Here is a 16,572-nt window from a genome sequence, read left to right as displayed (position 1 = left end):
CAGGCAGGCCCTGGAAGGACTTTGGTACCTTTGGGCTCAGCCTGACTCCTGGGTGCCACGTAGGTTGAAGCCAGGGCGAGAGGTACTGTGTCTGGACCTGGGATAACCTAGCACCCAGTGCTGGGAGATATTAGGAGTAACGTGTTGGCCTGCCAGTATTTCTTCAAGCAATGAGGATCAGCGAATTCTTTTTCAGTAAGTCTAATGGAGTGGGTTACATCAAACGCCCAGTGGTTTGTGCCTGCATGGAGCAGGACCACCCCTGGTTTGGGAGGAGGCAGGCGTGGTGGGGTCAGGGCTCCCCTGCAAGCTCAGTCCTGACGCCGGGGACCCTCACAGCAGACAGAAGCAGGGTGGGAAGAGGAAACGCTGTCTTTAGCAAGCAGAGCAAGACCCGGGCAGCTTGTTTCTCTTGCCACCACCTCTGTGACAGCACCTCCTTTGCCCGCCTTGTCCCTAGCGTGGAGGCAGGGCTGGTAGCTCGTGCTCTTACAGGATCTGGGCCTGTGGCTGGGGACACCTCAACCCTGCAGTCTCACCCTGGCAAAGCTGGGAGGGGGCTGTGCAGCCCACATCCTCCGCAGCCACCCTTGGGTTTTGCTGCAGAAGGTGCCCAGGCAGGTTGAGCTCCTTGTGGGTACCAGCCCTGGCGCTGAGCTGTGGCCTCTGCCCTGGCTTGGTTCCTTCCCTGCGGACAGTGCAAGTCCCTAAGCGGCGTTCCTGGACTGAAGCAGCCACAGACACTCGGCACGGCCCGGACCCGGCTCTGTGAGTCCTGTGCAGAGCTGAGCAGCGGGGCTCCTGACTCAGCAGCTCACCTGCCCGGCCAGGGCAGCTCGGGGGGGCGAGGCGGGATGAGCCTGGCAGCGCTGCCGCCCCCCACGGCAGCCACCTCCTCGTGTCTGCAGCACTAAGTCCCTGGCACGAGGCTAAATCCTGGCTCAAAGACTGAAATCCCATCTCGGGGCAGGGCATGGCAGCAAGGGGCATGGCCATTTGGGGAGCTGCGGCCACACCAGCCCGGCGCTGAGCTGCTGCAGTCTAGGACAGACAGCGCGTGGCAAAGCGCGTTGCATCAGCTAAGCATTAACAACCCGCAGTAGAAGCATCTATCCCTGACTTTGAAGACGTTCAGCCCTAGAATGGGACAAAACTAGTTTTAGAGATAAGCTTATTGTTAAAGTAACACAGCTTGTGAATGTATTAGATCTGCTTATATGCTATGATCCTCTTGTCAGGCTTGCTCTGGCTGAACTTCTCTTGGTCTGCCTGCAGCTTCGGTGTAGCTGTAACAGCAGCGTTTCTAATTGACCAGGGTCTCTGGCTAATCTGTTTTACATTTGGTTTATCTTTGGATAGCATGACCATAGTTTTACACAGACAGCAGTAACAAGCAGTTATTCTACGTAGAATAAGATATTTAGGATTATAACATGATGATGCGGCAGAGAGAAATACAGGCCTGGTATGAGAGCAGAGGCCTTGAGAAGTGGAGACACACGATGCGGCAGAGAGGAGTACAGGCATAAAGCGAAGAGAAATGGGGCGCAGACTTGGCACTGGAGACTTCGTGGCTATAAACAACTCGGCCAGACCGGCACGGGGACTCATACAGCCCAACACAAAGTATAAAAACCAAGCAATGAACAAAGAAACTCTGAAGAGAGCCAGGGGCTTGAGCAGGCTTCAACACCTACAGTCCTTCCTGGTGCGTGGGGATGCCTGGCGTTGTGATGACGGGCATGTGCTAGAGACTGGTAACGAGATTCACATTTATACTGCGATTCAGCCGTCTACTTGCAATTGCTAGAGCCTGCTGAGTGTAATTTGAACTTGTACGGTGATTTAAGTGCATGGCTGTATCACTGCTAAGGCGAAACCCTGTGTAACTTCAAATAAGTAAACTTTGTATTAAACATTAATAAACATTAATAAACATTCCACATGTGGAATATCTAAAAGAACCTGGTCAGAGAGTATCGGACTCTCACATGCAGCCACGGGCACTACTGGGAGAAGATGCCCTTGAAGCGGACCTTGTCCTCCTTGTCCTTCTCGCGCAGGCGGGCTTCCAGGCTCCGCAGCTCCTTGGCCACGACGGGGCGCAGCGAGGGGTCGAGTGCCAGCACCTTGGCAAAGTCAGCCTGCGCCTCCGCCACGTTCCACACCGCCGCGTGCGCCTTGCCCCGCTTGAAGTAGGCCTTGACGTTGTCTGCGGGGAGAGGGCTGCTGGGCGGCGAGGGCGCTCCTCGGCCCGCCCCGGTTCCCAGGCGACCTCGCCGCTACCCGCTTGTCCTGCCGCCACCCGCCGCAGCCGGCTGGGCCAGCCCGCGGCTCCTTACCCTCGTACTTGTTGAGAATGGAGGAGCAATGATCCAGCACCTCGTAGTAATCCTGGCACTGCAGCTTGCACTGGCAATAGTTTAACAGCAGCGGCGTGATCTTCTGGTCGAGCTCAATCCAGTCTGGAGAGCCAGGCTGCTCCTGCCCAGAAGGACAAAAACGAGGCGAGAGAGAGCGCGGCCAGGCTCCCTGGGAGCGACGCGGGGAGGCAGCGTAACCCAGAGAGCGGGGGGGGCTGCAGACTCTCACCTTCATCTGCAGGTTCTTGAGACAGGCGATGGCATCGTAGTACTTGGCGGCTGCCTCGTGCACTTTGCCCTGCCGGTACAGCTCGTTGCCCTCCTTGTGGATCAGGGGCACGGCCTGCAGCTTCTCCTCGTCTGTCATGGCCCAGGGGTCCTGCTGGTACGAGCCGGGCTCCTCCACCTGCCAGTACCCCGTCACCCAGGAGAAGTTGTCCCCACCCGCTGCTCCCGTGGCAGCAGGACAGTCCCGGTTGCCCAGAGCCTCCACCCCCGGGAACGGACACATGTTCGCACGGGGGACCCCTCTGGGGGGGTCCCGGGCGGCCTCACGGTGCCTCTTGGGAGCCCTGCGGCTCACCTTGAGCACTTCGATGTCGAAGATGAGGGGCTGCGGGTTCTTCTGCAGCTCGTCGAGGTCGGCGTAGCCGAGCGAGTGGTGCTCGTGCAGCTGGGCGATGCCGCAGCAGTGCCGCTGCCCCTCCAGCGGGTCCTTCCCGGCTGCGATGTTGCGCAGGCTCTTGGACACCATGGGGTACAGCACGACGTGCTGCCGGGCGCAGGCCACGGGCCGCTGGGTGGGCCGCCCACGGCAACCCCACTGCCCTCCCCCACAATGCCCATCACGTCCACCCCCACTGCCCACCCATGGGTGGCTGGGGTCCGGACAGGCCTGGATGAGCCCCGCCCCCGCAGCGAGGCCCCGCCCCCTGCCTCGTCCCCGCCCCCTCCCCCGCAGCCCGGCCCCGGCTCCGCCCCCTCCCCCGCAGCCCGGCCCCCGGCCCCGCCCCCTCCCCCGCAGCCCGGCCCCAGGCCCGGCCCCGGCCCCGCCCCCTCACCCACAGCCCGGCCCCCGGCCCCGCCCCCTCCCCCGCAGCCCGGCCCCAGGCCCCGGCCCGGACCGGCCCCCTCCCCTGCAGCCCGGCCCCCGGCCCGGCCCCGCCCCTTCCCCCGCAGCCCGGTCACCGGCCCCGCCCCCTCCCTCGCAGCCCGGTCACCGGCCCCGCCCCCTCCCTCGCAGCCCGGTCACCGGCCCGGCCCCGGCCCCGCCCCCTCCCCTGCAGCCCGGCCCTCGGCCCGGCCCCGGCCCCTCCCCCGCAGCCCGGCCCCGCCCCTTCCCCCGCGGCCGCCCCCCCCGCCCGGCAGCGCGCACCTTGGTGTCGCAGCGGAAGCGGGCGCGCTCCCCCGGCCGCATGGTGCGCAGCGCCGCCTCCCACACCGGCAGCTTGAACTTCTTGCCGGCGATGAGCTCCATGGGTTTCCCCCGCGCCCGGCTGTCGTCCAGAGCCCGCTCCTCGGCCCCGCACCGCAGCGTCCGGTAGTGGAAGGTGGCCTGCGGGGCGGCCGCGGTTGGGGTGGGGTGTGGAGGGGGGGGCGCGTCACCATAGCGACGGCGCACCAACCCTCCCCCCCCGCACCCCAACCCCGGGCCGGCGCATGCGCGCCTCGCCTAGTTCCCCCCCCTCCCAACCAACCCCAACGGCCGAGCCGCGCCGCCGACCTTGGTGCCGTCTCGGAAGTCGGGCAGCGGGCCGGTGCCCTCGCGGATCACCTCCTTGTGGACGCCGTCGGCCCGCAGCTGCTCGACCTGCTGCGCCATGATCGGGGCCCCTGCGCTGCGCTGCCCTGCCCGCCGCTTCGGGCGGCGCCGCCGACGCTCGGCTCTTTCCGGAGCGACGCGGCGGCCCCTGGCGGCGGCGGCCCCCCCGCAGGGGGGGGGGGAGGTGTCATGGCGGCGGGCGCGGCGCCCTCAGCGGCGAGTGCGCGTCACCGCGGCGGTTGGGCGGTTACCGGCTCCGCCCCAGCCACCGCCGGGAGGTGGTTGGCCCCGTAGAGAGGCGCTGGCTCCTGACCGCGAGAGAACAGGATGGGGAAAGCTCTGGCCTCCCCAAGGCCGAGCTGAGGGACAAAGGGCTGCAGCCTGCGGGGCGATGGCCTCGCTGGCCTGTGATGACTTAGAGGCCTCTCTGACCTCCTCTAAGTTCTGGCAGCAGCACCCAGGCAAGGGCAGGGCAGTGGCCAGCACCTGACGCCACCCCAGCACTTTCCCTCCATCCCACATGGCAGAGCCCTCTGCCAGGGCAGGGGCGAGGGTGGCAAGTGCCTGCCCACAGTCGCTTCACAGCTGCTGGGCATCCTTCTCTCTCCCAGGGGAAGCTCACCTCCCACGCGGGCACACCTTTCCCAGATGCAGCACAACCAACAGCCGCTGAGCCCAAGCGGGGGCACTTTCCCACTGCGTACAGACACCAGGGACCAGGCGCAGAGCAGCAATTGACTGAGGGCTCTCGCAGAAGAGCACTGGCCCTGGAGCCGAGCCTCCAAGCACTTGTGGGCTTTTAATCGCAAAGCGAGACAGTCCCAGGGGAAGTGTACAGAAACTCAGGTAGTGCTGAGGGGCTGCGTGGGAGGGAGGCTGGAGGCAGTTCCCCACTGTGTCCGCAGTCCTCGTCAGGCCCCAGCGGGCTGTACATGGGACGGGTGATCCCCACCATGGCCAAGCCATAGCTTCATGTAGGCAGAGCCCCACTGTGTCGTACTTGTCCTCAGAGACTCCTGTGGTGTGGCCCTGCTGTCCTCAGAGAGGTGACACAGGGCCAGCAATGCCAACGTCGTCGTAGCCCGTGTCACTGGGTGTTGAGGCCAGGGCGTCTGTGGTGGTTGCAGGTGGCTCTGGGGGGCTGAGGGAGGGCTGTCTCCCCGCTGTGGACAGCGAGGCCAGTGCCTGGCAGGTGCTGCTTCGTGCCCCGGATGCCAGGCCCCGGCCAGGGCTTCCTCCATGCCCCCGTGCTGCCCATCTCCCCGACAAAGTGCAGGGGAGCCAGCTCTGCTGGCGGGACAGTACGGCCTTTGTTACGGCAGCGCTGCCTGTGCCAGCTGTGATACCTCTTACCTCCCAGTGCCGCAGCCTTGCACACACCTCCGTCACTTGACCCTGGAGCAGCGGCCTCTCCCGGCTCCAGCACGGTGGAGGCATCATCGTACCCATCCGGGGGTTCGTGCCTGGTCAGGCCAGGGATGTCTGCAGAGCTGCATGCACAGGAGCAGCCCCAGTGCCCTGGTGGGCAGCTGGCTGGTGGTGGCCATCCCGCTCGCCTCCTGCCCCACAGAGCAGTCCCCACCACCTGCTTGTTTCCCCAGCCACTACAAGCCCTTCATGGTGGGGAGGGCAATATATAGGCAGAGGCACAGGCCCCGCTGCCGGAGGAGCCAATCAACGCAGCAGGCACCTTTTGAGGCGTTATCAGGAGGGTTATCTCCCATCTGACGGAGCCCCAGCCTCCAATAACCTTCCCCATCCCCGTACATGCCCATATATGCGGATCGGCACCACTTCTGGCATCACGCTCGCCTCGCCCAGCCTGCTGTCCCTGAGCAGGGCTCCCCACCTAGGTGCCTGTGCAGGGCGTGCGGGCCCTTCCATGGCTGTGCCCGCATGGGGCTGGGTCTGTACTGAGGAGGCCGGCAAGAGCCCTGTGTCGACAGGGACCCTGCTCTGCTGGGGGACAGCATGTGCTGCAGGCTCCTTTGTGCTGTAGGTCTGTCCTCTGGCACCAGTGAGGGGGAAATCCTGAGGGACCTTGGCTCTGTGGCCCTCCACACAGGACAGGCCCTGGGGCTGCCTCTAGGCTAGAAACCGCCTGTGCTGCTTGCAGGTGTGTGGCCTGCAACCCACGAGCCCCCGCAGGAGCCGTGCTCGCCCCACGCAGCACGGAGCCAGGAAGGAGGTGGCTCCCACCCCACTGCACACCAGCCCCCGCCTGGAAGTGGCTGTGGCAGCCCACTTACCGATGTGGGGCAGCGTGAGGTGGAGCCGCTGCGCTCCTGCCCCAGCACACGTGTCTGTGGGATCCTGTCATCAGGCAGCATCTTGCCAGTTGCTTCTGCTCAGCCAGCTGCATTTCTGACAGAGATAATGTTCTGCTTTTGCGTATGGGTACCTCTTTGGGGTGAGGCTGCCAGGGAGAGGTGGAGCAAATTGAGAGCAAGCCGGGAGCTCTGGGGACAAAGGTGAGGGTCACGGGAGAGTGGTGGCAGTGCCCTTGACCGTGCGGGTGAAGGGGACTGCTGCAGCAGGTCTGGGGATAGCCTCTCCAGAGGGTGGTGTGGCTAAGGTGGACTGAGCTCCAGTGGAAAAGGGCCTGTAGAGGAGGAGGAAGTGAGGATGAGCTTTGCCAACACGGCCGCTCCTGGGCCGCTGCACTTTGGGAAAGGGCTGAGGCAGGAGAGGAGGGTTCAGTAGTGCATGAGGATGGAGAGAGGCCGAAGGAGCTCCCTCACCACGTGTGCTCTGCACTGCTGTTTGTACTGTAAGCCAACAAGAAGCAAAGCCAGTTGCAAATGAAGCCAGATGTGGTAGGAGCTGCTCATCACTGGAACCACTCTTCCAGCACTGCAATGCCACACGACGTCAGTTTCCCAGCTTGGCTTTGCTTGGGAGAACTCGCCAAACGTGAAGAAGGGCTGGTGTGGAGGCAGCTTGAGGCAACCTGGGAGGAAGAAAGGGAGGTTGTGCAAGGAGGCAGGGGTGGGTCTTGGAAGGCCAAGGCCCGCTGGGAGTTTAATGTGGTGACGGATGTGAAGGACAACACGGAGGGCTTCTTAAAATAGCTGGGTGACAAAAGGAGGAGTAGGGAAACGGTGGGCCTGCTGGTGAACGGGGCAAGGGTGGTGGTGCCAGAGGAGACAGAAAAGGCAGAGATGCTGAGTGCGGCCTTTGGTGCAGTCTTTACTGGCAAGAGTGGTCTTTACCTCGGGACTCCCGGGCACTGGAGAGCAGGGAGAAAGCCTGGTGAAAGGCAGACTTGGCCTTGCTGGAGGAGGATGGGCTTAGCGATCACGGAAGGTGCCTGAGGCCTGGAAGAAAGCAAATGTCAGACTGGAGTGAGTCTTCCCACCGGGCAAGAAGCGGGGTGCAGGGAACTGCAGGTCATGCAACCTCACCTCGAGGCCTGGAAAGGTGATGGAGCAGCTCATCCTGGACACCATTTCCAAGCATTTGGCAGCTAAGGAAGTGATCCAGAGCAGTGAGCATGGAGTGAATGGGGGAGAAATCCTGCTTAAGCAACCGGAGAGCGTTCTGTGATGAGACGCCAGGCTGGGTAGATGAGGAGAGAGCAGTGGATGCTGTGTCCCTTGACTAGCGAAAGGCCTTGGACCCTGTCTCGCCTCACATCCTCATAGGGAAGCTGAGGAAGTGTGGGTGAGAGGAGCAGAGAGGATGGTGTCTTGAAAGCTGGCTGTATGGCAGAGCTCAGAGGGTTGTGCAGAGCGGGACAGAGTTGAGGTGGATCGGCGTGTATCCCCTCGTGGTGTGCCCCAGGGGTGAAGAGTGGGTGCAGTATAGTTCAAGTTATTGCTCAGTGACTTGGAGGAAGGGAGAGAGGGCGCTGGCAGCAAGTTTGCTGATGAGCCAAAGGTGGGAGGAGTGGCAGAGGTGCCATTCTGAGGGAGCTGGCCAGGGTGGAGTGATGGGCAGAGGGGAGCATCTTGAAGTTGAGTGAAGGGAAGTGCAGAGGCCTGCAGCCCGGGAGGGACAACCCCCAGCACCAGTACAGGCTGGGGGCTGAGGTAGTGGGAAGCAGGTGTGCAGAGAAGGAGCAGGGAGGACCTCCCCTCATACAGCCAGGCTTGGTGGAGAACAAGCAGACCTTGAGCCAGCACTGTGGCCCGATGGCCAAGAAGGCCAACGGTGTGCGGGGCTGCATTAGGCAGAGTGTTGACCGGAGGTCGAGGGAGGTGATCCTTGCCCTCAGCTCTTGCCTGGGGAGGCCCCGTGTGGGCTGCTGTGTGCAGTTCTGGGCTGCCCAATACAAGAGAGACGTGGAGCTGCTGGAGCGAGTCCAAGGAAGGGCTAGCAAGATGCTGAAGGGACGGGAGCATCTGTCATAGAATCACAGAATCACAGAGGAAAGGAGGAAAGGCTGAGAGAGGTGGGGCTGTACAGTGTGGAGAAGAGAAGAGTGAGGGGGGATCTTATAGGTGGGTATGAATATCGGAAGGGAAGGTGTGAAGAGGATGGGGCCAGACTCTTGTCAGAGGGGCCCACTGAGAGGAGGCGAGGCAATGGGCACAAACTGAAAGGGAGGAAGTTCTGTCTGGAGAGGGGGAGAAACTTGTTTCCTGTGGGAGTGCGGGAGCCCTGGAGCAGTTTTCCCAGAAAGGTTGTGTGAGTGTGTGTCCCTGCTTGGAGATATTGCAGTGGTGTGTGGAGAGGGTCGTGGGCAATGGGCTGGAGGTGGCGCTGCTTGAGCAGGGGGAGTTGGACTCAATGATCACCAGAGGTCATTGCCAACCTCATCTGCTCTGGGATTCTGTGATGCAGTGGCCAGCACCTGACGCCACCCCAGCACTTTCCCTCCATCCCACATGCCAGAGCCCACTGCCAGGGCAGGGGCGAGGCTGGCAAGCGCCTGCCCACAGTCGCTTCACAGCTGCTGGGCATCCTTCTCTCTCCCAGGGGAAGCTCACCTCCCACGCGGGCACACTTTTCCCAGATGCAGCACAACCAACAGCCGCTGAGCCCAAGCGGGGGCACTTTCCCACTGTGTACAGACACCAGGGACCAGGCGCAGAGCAGCAATTGACTGAGGGCTCTCGCAGAAGAGCACTGGCCCTGGAGCCGAGCCTCCAAGCACTTGTGGGCTTTTAATCGCAAAGCGAGACAGTCCCAGGGGAAGTGTACAGAAACTCAGGTAGTGCTGAAGGGCTGCGTGGGAGGGAGGCTGGAGGCAGTTCCCCACTGTGCCCGCAGTCCTCATCAGGTCCCAATGAGCTGTACATTGAGCGGGTGATCCCCACCATAGCCAGGCTGTGGCTCCGCAGGGACAGAGCCCTACTGTGTCGCACGTGTCCTCAGGGACTGCTGTGGGGCAGCCTTGCTGTCCTCAGAGAGACGTCCTGGAACTACCAATGCCAACGTCGTCGTAGCCCGTGTCACTGTGTGTTGAGGCCAGGGCGTCTGTGGCGGTTGCGGGCGGCTCTAGGGGGCTGAGGGAGGGCTGTCTCCCCGCTGTGGACAGCAAGGCCAGTGCCTGGCAGGTGCTGCTTCGTGCCCCGGATGCCAGGCCCCGGCCAGGGCTTCCTCCATGCCCCCGTGCTGCCCATCTCCCCGGCAAAGTGCAGGGGAGCTGGCTCTGCCAAAGGGACAGTACGGCCTCTGTCACGGCAGCGCTGCCCATGCCATCTCCGATACCTCTTACCTCCCAGTGCCGCAGCCTTGCACACACCTCCATCACTTGACCCCGGAGCAGCGGCCTCTCCTGGCTCCAGCACGGTGGAGGCATCATCGTACCCATCCGGGGGTTCGTGCCTGGTCAGGCCAGGGACGTCTGCATCAGACAGCAGAGAGTGAAAGCGAGGCCAAGCCCGGGCTCCAGTGACGCCAGCCCCCATCGGCCACGGTGCCGGGGATGCCCACGTTGGGGCCTGCTCTGTGAGGCCGCCAGCTCTCGGCTGGAGCCAGCAGCCCTGACACTCGGCCCCCAACTCCAAGAGGCGGCCCAGCAAAGGACCAAGGGGAGGTGCTGCCCTGCCCACCGCATGAGGTGTGTGCCGGTACCAGCTGCGGTGTGAGGGCTGCCCCTGTGGGTGCGTGGCAGCCTGGTCCTGCACCCCGGCCCTGTACCTGCGGCAGTCCTGGGGTTGCTGTCCTCCATGCTGTGCTGGGTGTAATAGGGCAGCTTGGTCCCTGAGCCCTGTGATGGTGAGGCTGGAGAAGGGGTGTTAGGGCAGGGTGTGTGGCCCCATGGCCTGGCCAGCAGCGGGGACAGGATGTCCTCTTGGCAGAGCGAGGACTGCCGCTGGCCAGGAGAGGCCCCCTTGCTGCAGCTCCCTCCCTGTGGCCAGCACGTGGGCAGGCTCCCTGCCGGGCTGCTGAGCTGGTTGTATGGGGGCCTCAACGCGCCACTGGCTGTCAGGCCCAGGGTGCACACACCTGAGCCACTGGGGACCTGCTGGTACTCGGGTGTCAGGGTGTAGTCGAGCTCCTCATAGACGGCCTCTGCCTCTGAGAGTGTATCTGCAGCTCTGCGGGGGCCTGGAAATGAAGGGCAGTGATAACCCGAGGCCGTGGGTGCAGCACGTGGGATGCTGGAGGTCACCAGCTCTCCCCGCGATAACCCTGTGGCCCAGCCCCATAGGGGTTTTGCCCTGTCGTCGGAGTGGCTGTGGTGCCCCTGCGTGGTGCCCATGTTGTGCCGGGTCCTGCCCTAGCTCTGCACTGGCCTTCTGGCCTGCTCTGCTGTGCCTGTCCCCACCGTGTGCAGCTGGGTTGGGCAGTGCCAGGAGACATAAGCAGCCCCCAGGCCTCTCTGGCTCTGCCGGGACCCCTCGTCCTGGTAGCTTCAGCCGCAGAGACCCCCGGTGGGACTCACCTGTGCGCCGAGCCATGGAGCGCCATGCCTGCACGGCGAGGGCCCCCAGGGCCAGGCACAGAAGGGTCCCCAGGACGATGCAGAGGACGGTGGTCAGCGGCATGGCCCCAGCAGGTGTTGTGGGGTTCCTGGGGGCACCTGTGAGGACATGGAAAGGCGGTGGAGGTGGAGGGAGGCCGTGGAGCCTCTGGCATGCTGCATTGTCCAGAGGAGGAGTGGATGCCTGGGGGGATGCAGGGGAGTGGCTGCCGGGACAGGGAGGCCAAGGAGGGCACCCTTTGGCCTGGGGTCAAGCCCTGTGTTGGGCGGAGGGGTGGCAGCAGGCCAGCAGCAGGCCTGTCCTTGCCAGAGGTGCTGGCCTTGCCCTGGGCTGCAGCGGCCAGAGCGGGAGGGTGCGTGGGGCCACGGTGCTGGCCTGGGCGGGCAGAGCTACCTGTGCAGGCTGCGCCGGCGGGGCAGGCGGTGGTGGGGGCTGGCGTGGGAGTCGCGCTGTTGGCTGGAGGCTGCCCGTGGCACGTGATGTGGGTGTCCCCGGGGGAGCGGCAGTGGTGCGGGTGCCAGGGGGCGGAGGGGCAGCGCCAGAGGGAGTCGGCCCCCTCGCCGCACTGCACCCAGGCCAGCCAGGCGGGGCCCCCGGCCTGGGGGGTTGCGGGGACGGCCGCCAGGCTGCCCCCGGCCCCGCAGCCCAGCTGCCGGCACACCACGGCGGCTGTGGCGCGGCTGGTGCCGTTGGCGCACACGCTGCCCCACGTCCCGTTGTAGAAGACCTGCAGGCGCCCGGCGCAGCCGCTGCCGCCCACCAGCCGCAGGGCTGTGAGCTCTGCAAGGGGCAAGCACGGAGGTGGCAGCTCAGCTGGCGTCGGGCACACAGCCCCGCCAGCCCGAGCGCTTCCCCCAGGCAGCGAGAGGAGCCCACGTCGGCGGGGCCGAGGCGCCGCGTTGCCCGCCGGCAGTGCCCAGGGTGTTGGGAGGTGGGCAAGGAGGCGAGTGGGGAGGGCTGGCCCCACGGCCGCTGCCAGAGTGCCGCTGGCGCCGGCCCCGGTGGAGGGCGGTGCTGACCTGAGCAGACGGCTGCTGCGCCGGCGCCCTGCTTGCACCCGCGCTGCCCCGGGGCCGGGGCCGGGGCCGGGCAGTGCCAGAGCGTGGCCTCGGCCCCGGAGCAGCCACCAGCGCCCAGCCACAGCGGCCCCGAGCCGCGGCCGTAGCGGGCCGAGGCGGGCGCTGCCAGGGCCTGGCCGCAGCCCAAGTGGCGGCAGACGACGGCGGCGTCGGACAGGTGCCACGAGTCCTGGCAGACGCTGCTCCAGGCGCCCCGGACGTAGAGCTCCACTCTGCCGGCGCAGCGGCCGGGGCCGCTCGCCAGCCGTAGGCGCCGGCTGCCTGCAGCGGGAGACAGCCCGGCTTGGGGCAGCCCCTTTGGTGCGGGCGGTGCCCCAGGGCCCCGGGGCCCTTCCCGGCACACTCACCCGAGCAGACAACGGCCGCTTGGTGGGCGCGGCCCGCCGGCGCAGCCGTGGCGGCCGTGGCGTTGCAGTGGGCCAGGCGAGCCTCCGTGCCTGCGCACCGGAGCCCGCTCAGCCCCACGCGGCTCGACGCTGGTCCCAGCAGCGGGGCGGCGTAGGCCTGCTCCGCCGCGCCGCACCGCAGCTGCCGGCACACCACGGTGGCGCCGCTCGCGTCCCACCGCTCGGCCAGCACCGGGCCCCAGGCGTCGCCCAGGGCCATCTCCAGGCGCCCGTCGCAGCGGCTCTCCCCGTCCACCAGCCGCAGGGGTTCAGCGCCACCTGGTCCCTCCGAGAGGGCACATGTCCTGAGGGGGCTGCGGGGAGCGCTGGGGGCTGGGCCTGCCCGCAGGGCCCCGCCCGCCCCCGGCCCCGCCAGCCCAGAGGCGGCGTCGATGGCCGGCGAGCCCTCCGAGGGCTGCCAGCGGGGCCGGGGCGGTGGGGCAGAGCAGAGAGCGCCCGCCACATCCCTCCCTGGCGTGGCTGCAGCAGCACCGGGGCAGATGGCAGCACCGGGGGGGCCGCGGAGCCCCCGGCACGGAGGGGGACAGCCCGGCGCCACTGCCCTCCTCTAGGCGGGCTCCCTCCTGCTCTGCACCTGCCTCAGCCCTCCCCTTGGCCTGAAATGGCCGTGCTGCCCGAGACGCGCCCTGCGCCCCACAGCTCCTGGTGGCAGTGGCAACCCAGGGAGTGGGACCCCGCAGTGTTGGGGTGCCCGGTGCCCTGCCCGCCAGGAGGCCCTCGTGGCCGCTGCTGCCCGCCCCACACGCACCTGAGCACTGGACGGCGGCAGTGTGGCCTGGCGAGCAGGCGGGGATGCCCAGCGCCGTGGCAGGGCACTCTGCCAGGTGGGACTCGCTGCCGCTGCAGTGAAAGGTGTCGCGCCACACGGGGCCGGTGCCTGCCCCAAAAGACCCTCCGCGGGGCACAGAGGTGGCAAAGCCACAGCCAAGGTGGTGGCAGAGCACGTGGGCGTCGGGCTCGTCCCAGCCGGCGTCGCAGAGGGCACCCCAGGTGCCCCGCGCCTCCACCTCCACTCGCCCTGCGCACGCCGTGCTGCCGTTGGCCAGCCTGAAGCCTGTGTAGGCTGCGATGGAGAAAGGGCGCTGGAGGCGACGGGCCCCGGTGCCGAGCGCTGTCCCCATAGGACGGTGGGGTCATGCAGGCACGGCAGCCCTCTGCCTGCCCCGACCCCTCTGCCTGCCGGCACCCTGGGGGCTGCCACAAGGCAGCCCGCAGCCTCTCCGCCCATCCCTGCCCAGGACCACCCTGTGCCCACTTCCCATCTCCCTGCACCCCCCATCTGCAGCCTCTGCCCCTCACCGCGTGCTCTTACGGGAGCAGACGACGCCGGCGTCGCTGGTGTGGTTGCAGCGCTGGCCGTGGGGCAGTCGTCGGGCGCAGGTGGACAGGAGGGATTCGTTGCCTGCACACTCGAAGCCCCTGTCCCAGATGGGCCCGGCTCCTGCCCCAAAGCGCGCCGCCCCGGTGACGGCCAGAGCTGCTCCGCACCCCAGCTCCTTGCAGATGATGTGGGCGGTGTTGAGGTCCACATGGCCCTCGCAGAGGGTGGCCCAGGCACGGCCCTGCCTCACCTCCACGCGGCCCGAGCAGGCGCCGTCCCCGCCGACCAGCCGCACAAATCCTGTTGGGGCAGAGAGCCTGGGGTCTCTTGGGGATCCCTCGAGATCCACTGGGAGGGTTGTGACGGGGCTGCCCAAGAGCCTTACTGCTGCCACCACTGGACCCAGGTGCAAGGCTGTACGGAGCCGCCACAGAGGTCTTATCTTGACAGACCACACCAACATCCCAGCCATGGGTGACATTGTACGGCCCCCATCCCGGGATTGTGCAGTCCCAGAGGGCAGACTCGTCACCACGACAGTCAGGCCATACAAGATGAATTGGTCCAGACCCTTCCCCAAAGCGGGTCACGCCAGGGGCACTTTGGGCTGAGCCACAGCCCAGCTGCTGACACACCACCTCAGCGTCCTCCATGTCCCAGGCGCTGTCTGCCACTGCTCCCCACTGGCCCCGCAGCTTCACCTCCAGCCTGCCCTCGTTCACCAGCCTCAGCTCCACGGCATCTGCATCAGAGATGTGGGCAGGCAGGCCATGAGGGTGCTGCGCCCCGGCCCCACTCCCTCCCCCCATCTCTGCCTGGGGAGGCCCCAGAGGGGAGGCCCTTGGCAGAACCATGCCCTCTCCCGGCCCGGCACAGCCAAGGGGCTGTATCCCAGCACAGTCACCCAATCCCACACCTGAGCACGTCACCCCAATGTCTGTGTCATGGTTGCAGTAGTGCTGGCCCCAGCCAAAGTGTGGGCAGTTGTGGAGTGCTGGCTCAGTGCCACTGCAGAAGAAGGGTTGCAGCCAAATCCGGCCGGTCCCGGCCCCAAACGGCGTGTACGGGGAGGTCCTTGCCACAGTGCCACATCCCAGCTGCCTGCAGACCACGGAGGCCCCGCGGACAACCCAGGTGAAGTCGTAGCTGCACACAGTGCCCCACTGGCCCTCGTGCTTCACCTCCACGCGGCCCTCGCAGCGGCTGCCTCCGTCCACCAGCCGCAGCTCCCCGGTGCCTGTGGGTGCCCATGCGGGAGCAGAAAGGAGGGCACTGAGCTCCATTGTTGCACCCCGTGGGCCCATCACAACCTGCCCTGTCCACCTGTCCCAGGTGGCTGTGTCCCACGGCTGTCCCTTGCTCTCCCGTCTCCACTCCCTGCTCCGAGCCCACCCCTTGGCACGAGGGATAGCCGTGTGGGTGGAAAAGCCCTGGGCACTGCAGGACACCCACTTTGAAGAAAGGCAGGGCCATACCCAGCCCTTCAACACCTGGCACCCAATGCAAGGGGGACAGGGCAGGGAATGTATCCCGCCACATGGGCCCAGCATTTGGCTCCATCGGCAGAAGACCTGTCCCAAGCACAGCCCAGGCTCTGTGAGCCCTCAAAGGCTGCCCTAGTGAGATGACTCCACCAGTCTCACGAGCAAGCCTGTCTGAACAGGCCACGCGCAACCCTGTGGTGACCCAACTGAGCCCATGGTCACCACCCGAGCCCCAGGGCTGCCTCCCACTCTGGGCATGAGGGCAGGCGACCCCAGCCCCAGAGAACGCGCAGGCACTCACCCCTGCACAGCTGCATGCACAGGAGCAGCCCCAGTGCCCTGGTGGGCAGCTGGCTGGTGGTGGCCATCCCGCTCACCTCCTCTCCTGCAGTGCAGCCCCCAGCTCCTGCTTGCCTCCCAGGCCACCACAAGCCCCCTGCAGGGGGAGGGCAATATATAGGCAGAGGTACAGGCCCCGCTGCCAGGGGAGCCAATCAACGCAGCAGGCACCTTTTGAGGCGTTATCAGGAGGGTTATCTCCCATCTGACGGAGCCCCAGCCTCCAATAACCTTCCCCATCCCCGTACATGCCCATATATGCGGATTGGCACTGCTTCTGGCATCATGCGCGCCTTGCCCAGCCTGCTGTCCCTGAGCAGGGCTCCCCACCTAGGTGCCTGTGCAGGGCGTGCGGGCCCTTCCATGGCTGTGCCCGCATGGGGCTGGGTCTGGCCCTGCTGTACTGAGGAGGCCGGCAAGAGCCCTGTGTCGACAGGGACCCTGCTCTGCTGGGGGACAGCATGTGCTGCAGGCTCCTTTGTGCTGTAGGTCTGTCCTCTGGCACCAGTGAGGGGGAAATCCTGAGGGACCTTGGCTCTGTGGCCCTCCACACAGGACAGGCCCTGGGGCTGCCTCTAGGCTAGAAACCGCCTGTGCTGCTTGCAGGTGTGTGGCCTGCAACCCACGAGCCCCCGCAGGAGCCGTGCTCGCCCCACGCAGCACGGAGCCAGGAAGGAGGTGGCTCCCAGCCCACTGCACACCAGCCCCCGCCTGGAAGTGGCTGTGGCAGCCCACTTACCGATGTGGGGCAGCATGAGGTGGAGCCGCTGCGCTCCTGCCCCAGCACACGTGTCTGTGGGATCCTGTCATCAGGCAGCATCTTGCCAGTTGCTTCTGCTCAGCCAGCTGCATTTCTGACAGAGATAATGTTCTGCTTTTGCGTATGGGTACCTCTTTGGGGTGAGGCTGCCAGGGAGAGGTGGAGCAAATTGAGAGCAAGCC

The 16,572-nt window shown here is 65.8% G+C and overlaps 2 protein-coding genes across 3 annotated transcripts; both read right to left on the bottom strand.

Moving 5' to 3' along the window:
• Positions 1–1,328: 1,328 nt before the first annotated feature.
• AIP (aryl hydrocarbon receptor interacting protein) lies at positions 1,329–4,388 on the bottom strand. Of its 2 annotated transcripts, none has more exons than XM_068944350.1 (6): positions 4,087–4,388; positions 3,739–3,918; positions 2,947–3,135; positions 2,593–2,769; positions 2,343–2,484; positions 1,329–2,212 (listed from the first exon to the last, which is right to left on the bottom strand). In XM_068944350.1, the coding sequence occupies exons 1-6, from the start codon at positions 4,183–4,185 to the stop codon at positions 2,007–2,009; spliced, it is 993 nt and encodes a 330-aa protein (XP_068800451.1). In that variant the 5' UTR covers positions 4,186–4,388; the 3' UTR covers positions 1,329–2,006. The 2 variants fall into 2 exon arrangements, with proteins under 2 accessions (XP_068800451.1, XP_068800452.1); XM_068944351.1 differs by having other exon boundaries at positions 1,887–2,212; positions 2,351–2,484; positions 4,087–4,295.
• A 4,847-nt stretch (positions 4,389–9,235) lies between these two features.
• On the bottom strand, positions 9,236–15,706 carry LOC138067374 (scavenger receptor cysteine-rich type 1 protein M130-like). The gene is made up of 13 exons (XM_068944348.1): positions 15,593–15,706; positions 14,724–15,044; positions 14,252–14,549; positions 13,799–14,109; positions 13,235–13,549; positions 12,427–12,744; positions 12,020–12,340; positions 11,394–11,780; positions 10,961–11,098; positions 10,522–10,623; positions 10,213–10,296; positions 9,788–9,916; positions 9,236–9,597 (listed from the first exon to the last, which is right to left on the bottom strand). Exons 1-13 carry the CDS (start codon positions 15,657–15,659, stop codon positions 9,473–9,475), a joined length of 2,916 nt encoding a protein of 971 aa, XP_068800449.1. The 5' UTR covers positions 15,660–15,706; the 3' UTR covers positions 9,236–9,472.
• Positions 15,707–16,572: the final 866 nt, after the last annotated feature.

Source organism: Struthio camelus, chromosome 5 (assembly GCF_040807025.1).
Source record: "Struthio camelus isolate bStrCam1 chromosome 5, bStrCam1.hap1, whole genome shotgun sequence".
Classification (NCBI taxonomy): domain Eukaryota; kingdom Metazoa; phylum Chordata; class Aves; order Struthioniformes; family Struthionidae; genus Struthio; species Struthio camelus.
The sequence above is the reverse complement of the archived record's forward strand: the minus strand, read 5'-3'. Positions and strand labels throughout refer to the sequence as shown.

What these genes read in the sequence shown, in the direction of transcription:
- AIP (XM_068944350.1), bottom strand. Translation starts at nt 4,185, where the DNA reads ATGGCGCAGCAGGTCGAGCAGCTGCGGGCCGACGGCGTCCACAAGGAG. An exon ending in GCTTCCGCTGCGACACCAAG is followed by an intron (nt 3,136 to 3,738) that starts GTGCGCGCTGCC and finishes TGCGCCCGGCAG; the next exon opens with CACGTCGTGCTGTACCCCAT. An exon ending in CATTCTCAACAAGTACGAGG is followed by an intron (nt 2,213 to 2,342) that starts GTAAGGAGCCGC and finishes CTCTCCCCGCAG; the next exon opens with ACAACGTCAAGGCCTACTTC.
- LOC138067374 (XM_068944348.1), bottom strand. Translation starts at nt 15,659, where the DNA reads ATGGCCACCACCAGCCAGCTGCCCACCAGGGCACTGGGGCTGCTCCTG. An exon ending in CGCCGGCGCAGCCTGCACAG is followed by an intron (nt 11,099 to 11,393) that starts GTAGCTCTGCCC and finishes ATGTCCTCACAG; the next exon opens with GTGCCCCCAGGAACCCCACA. An exon ending in CAACCCCAGGACTGCCGCAG is followed by an intron (nt 9,917 to 10,212) that starts GTACAGGGCCGG and finishes TGTCTGATGCAG; the next exon opens with ACGTCCCTGGCCTGACCAGG.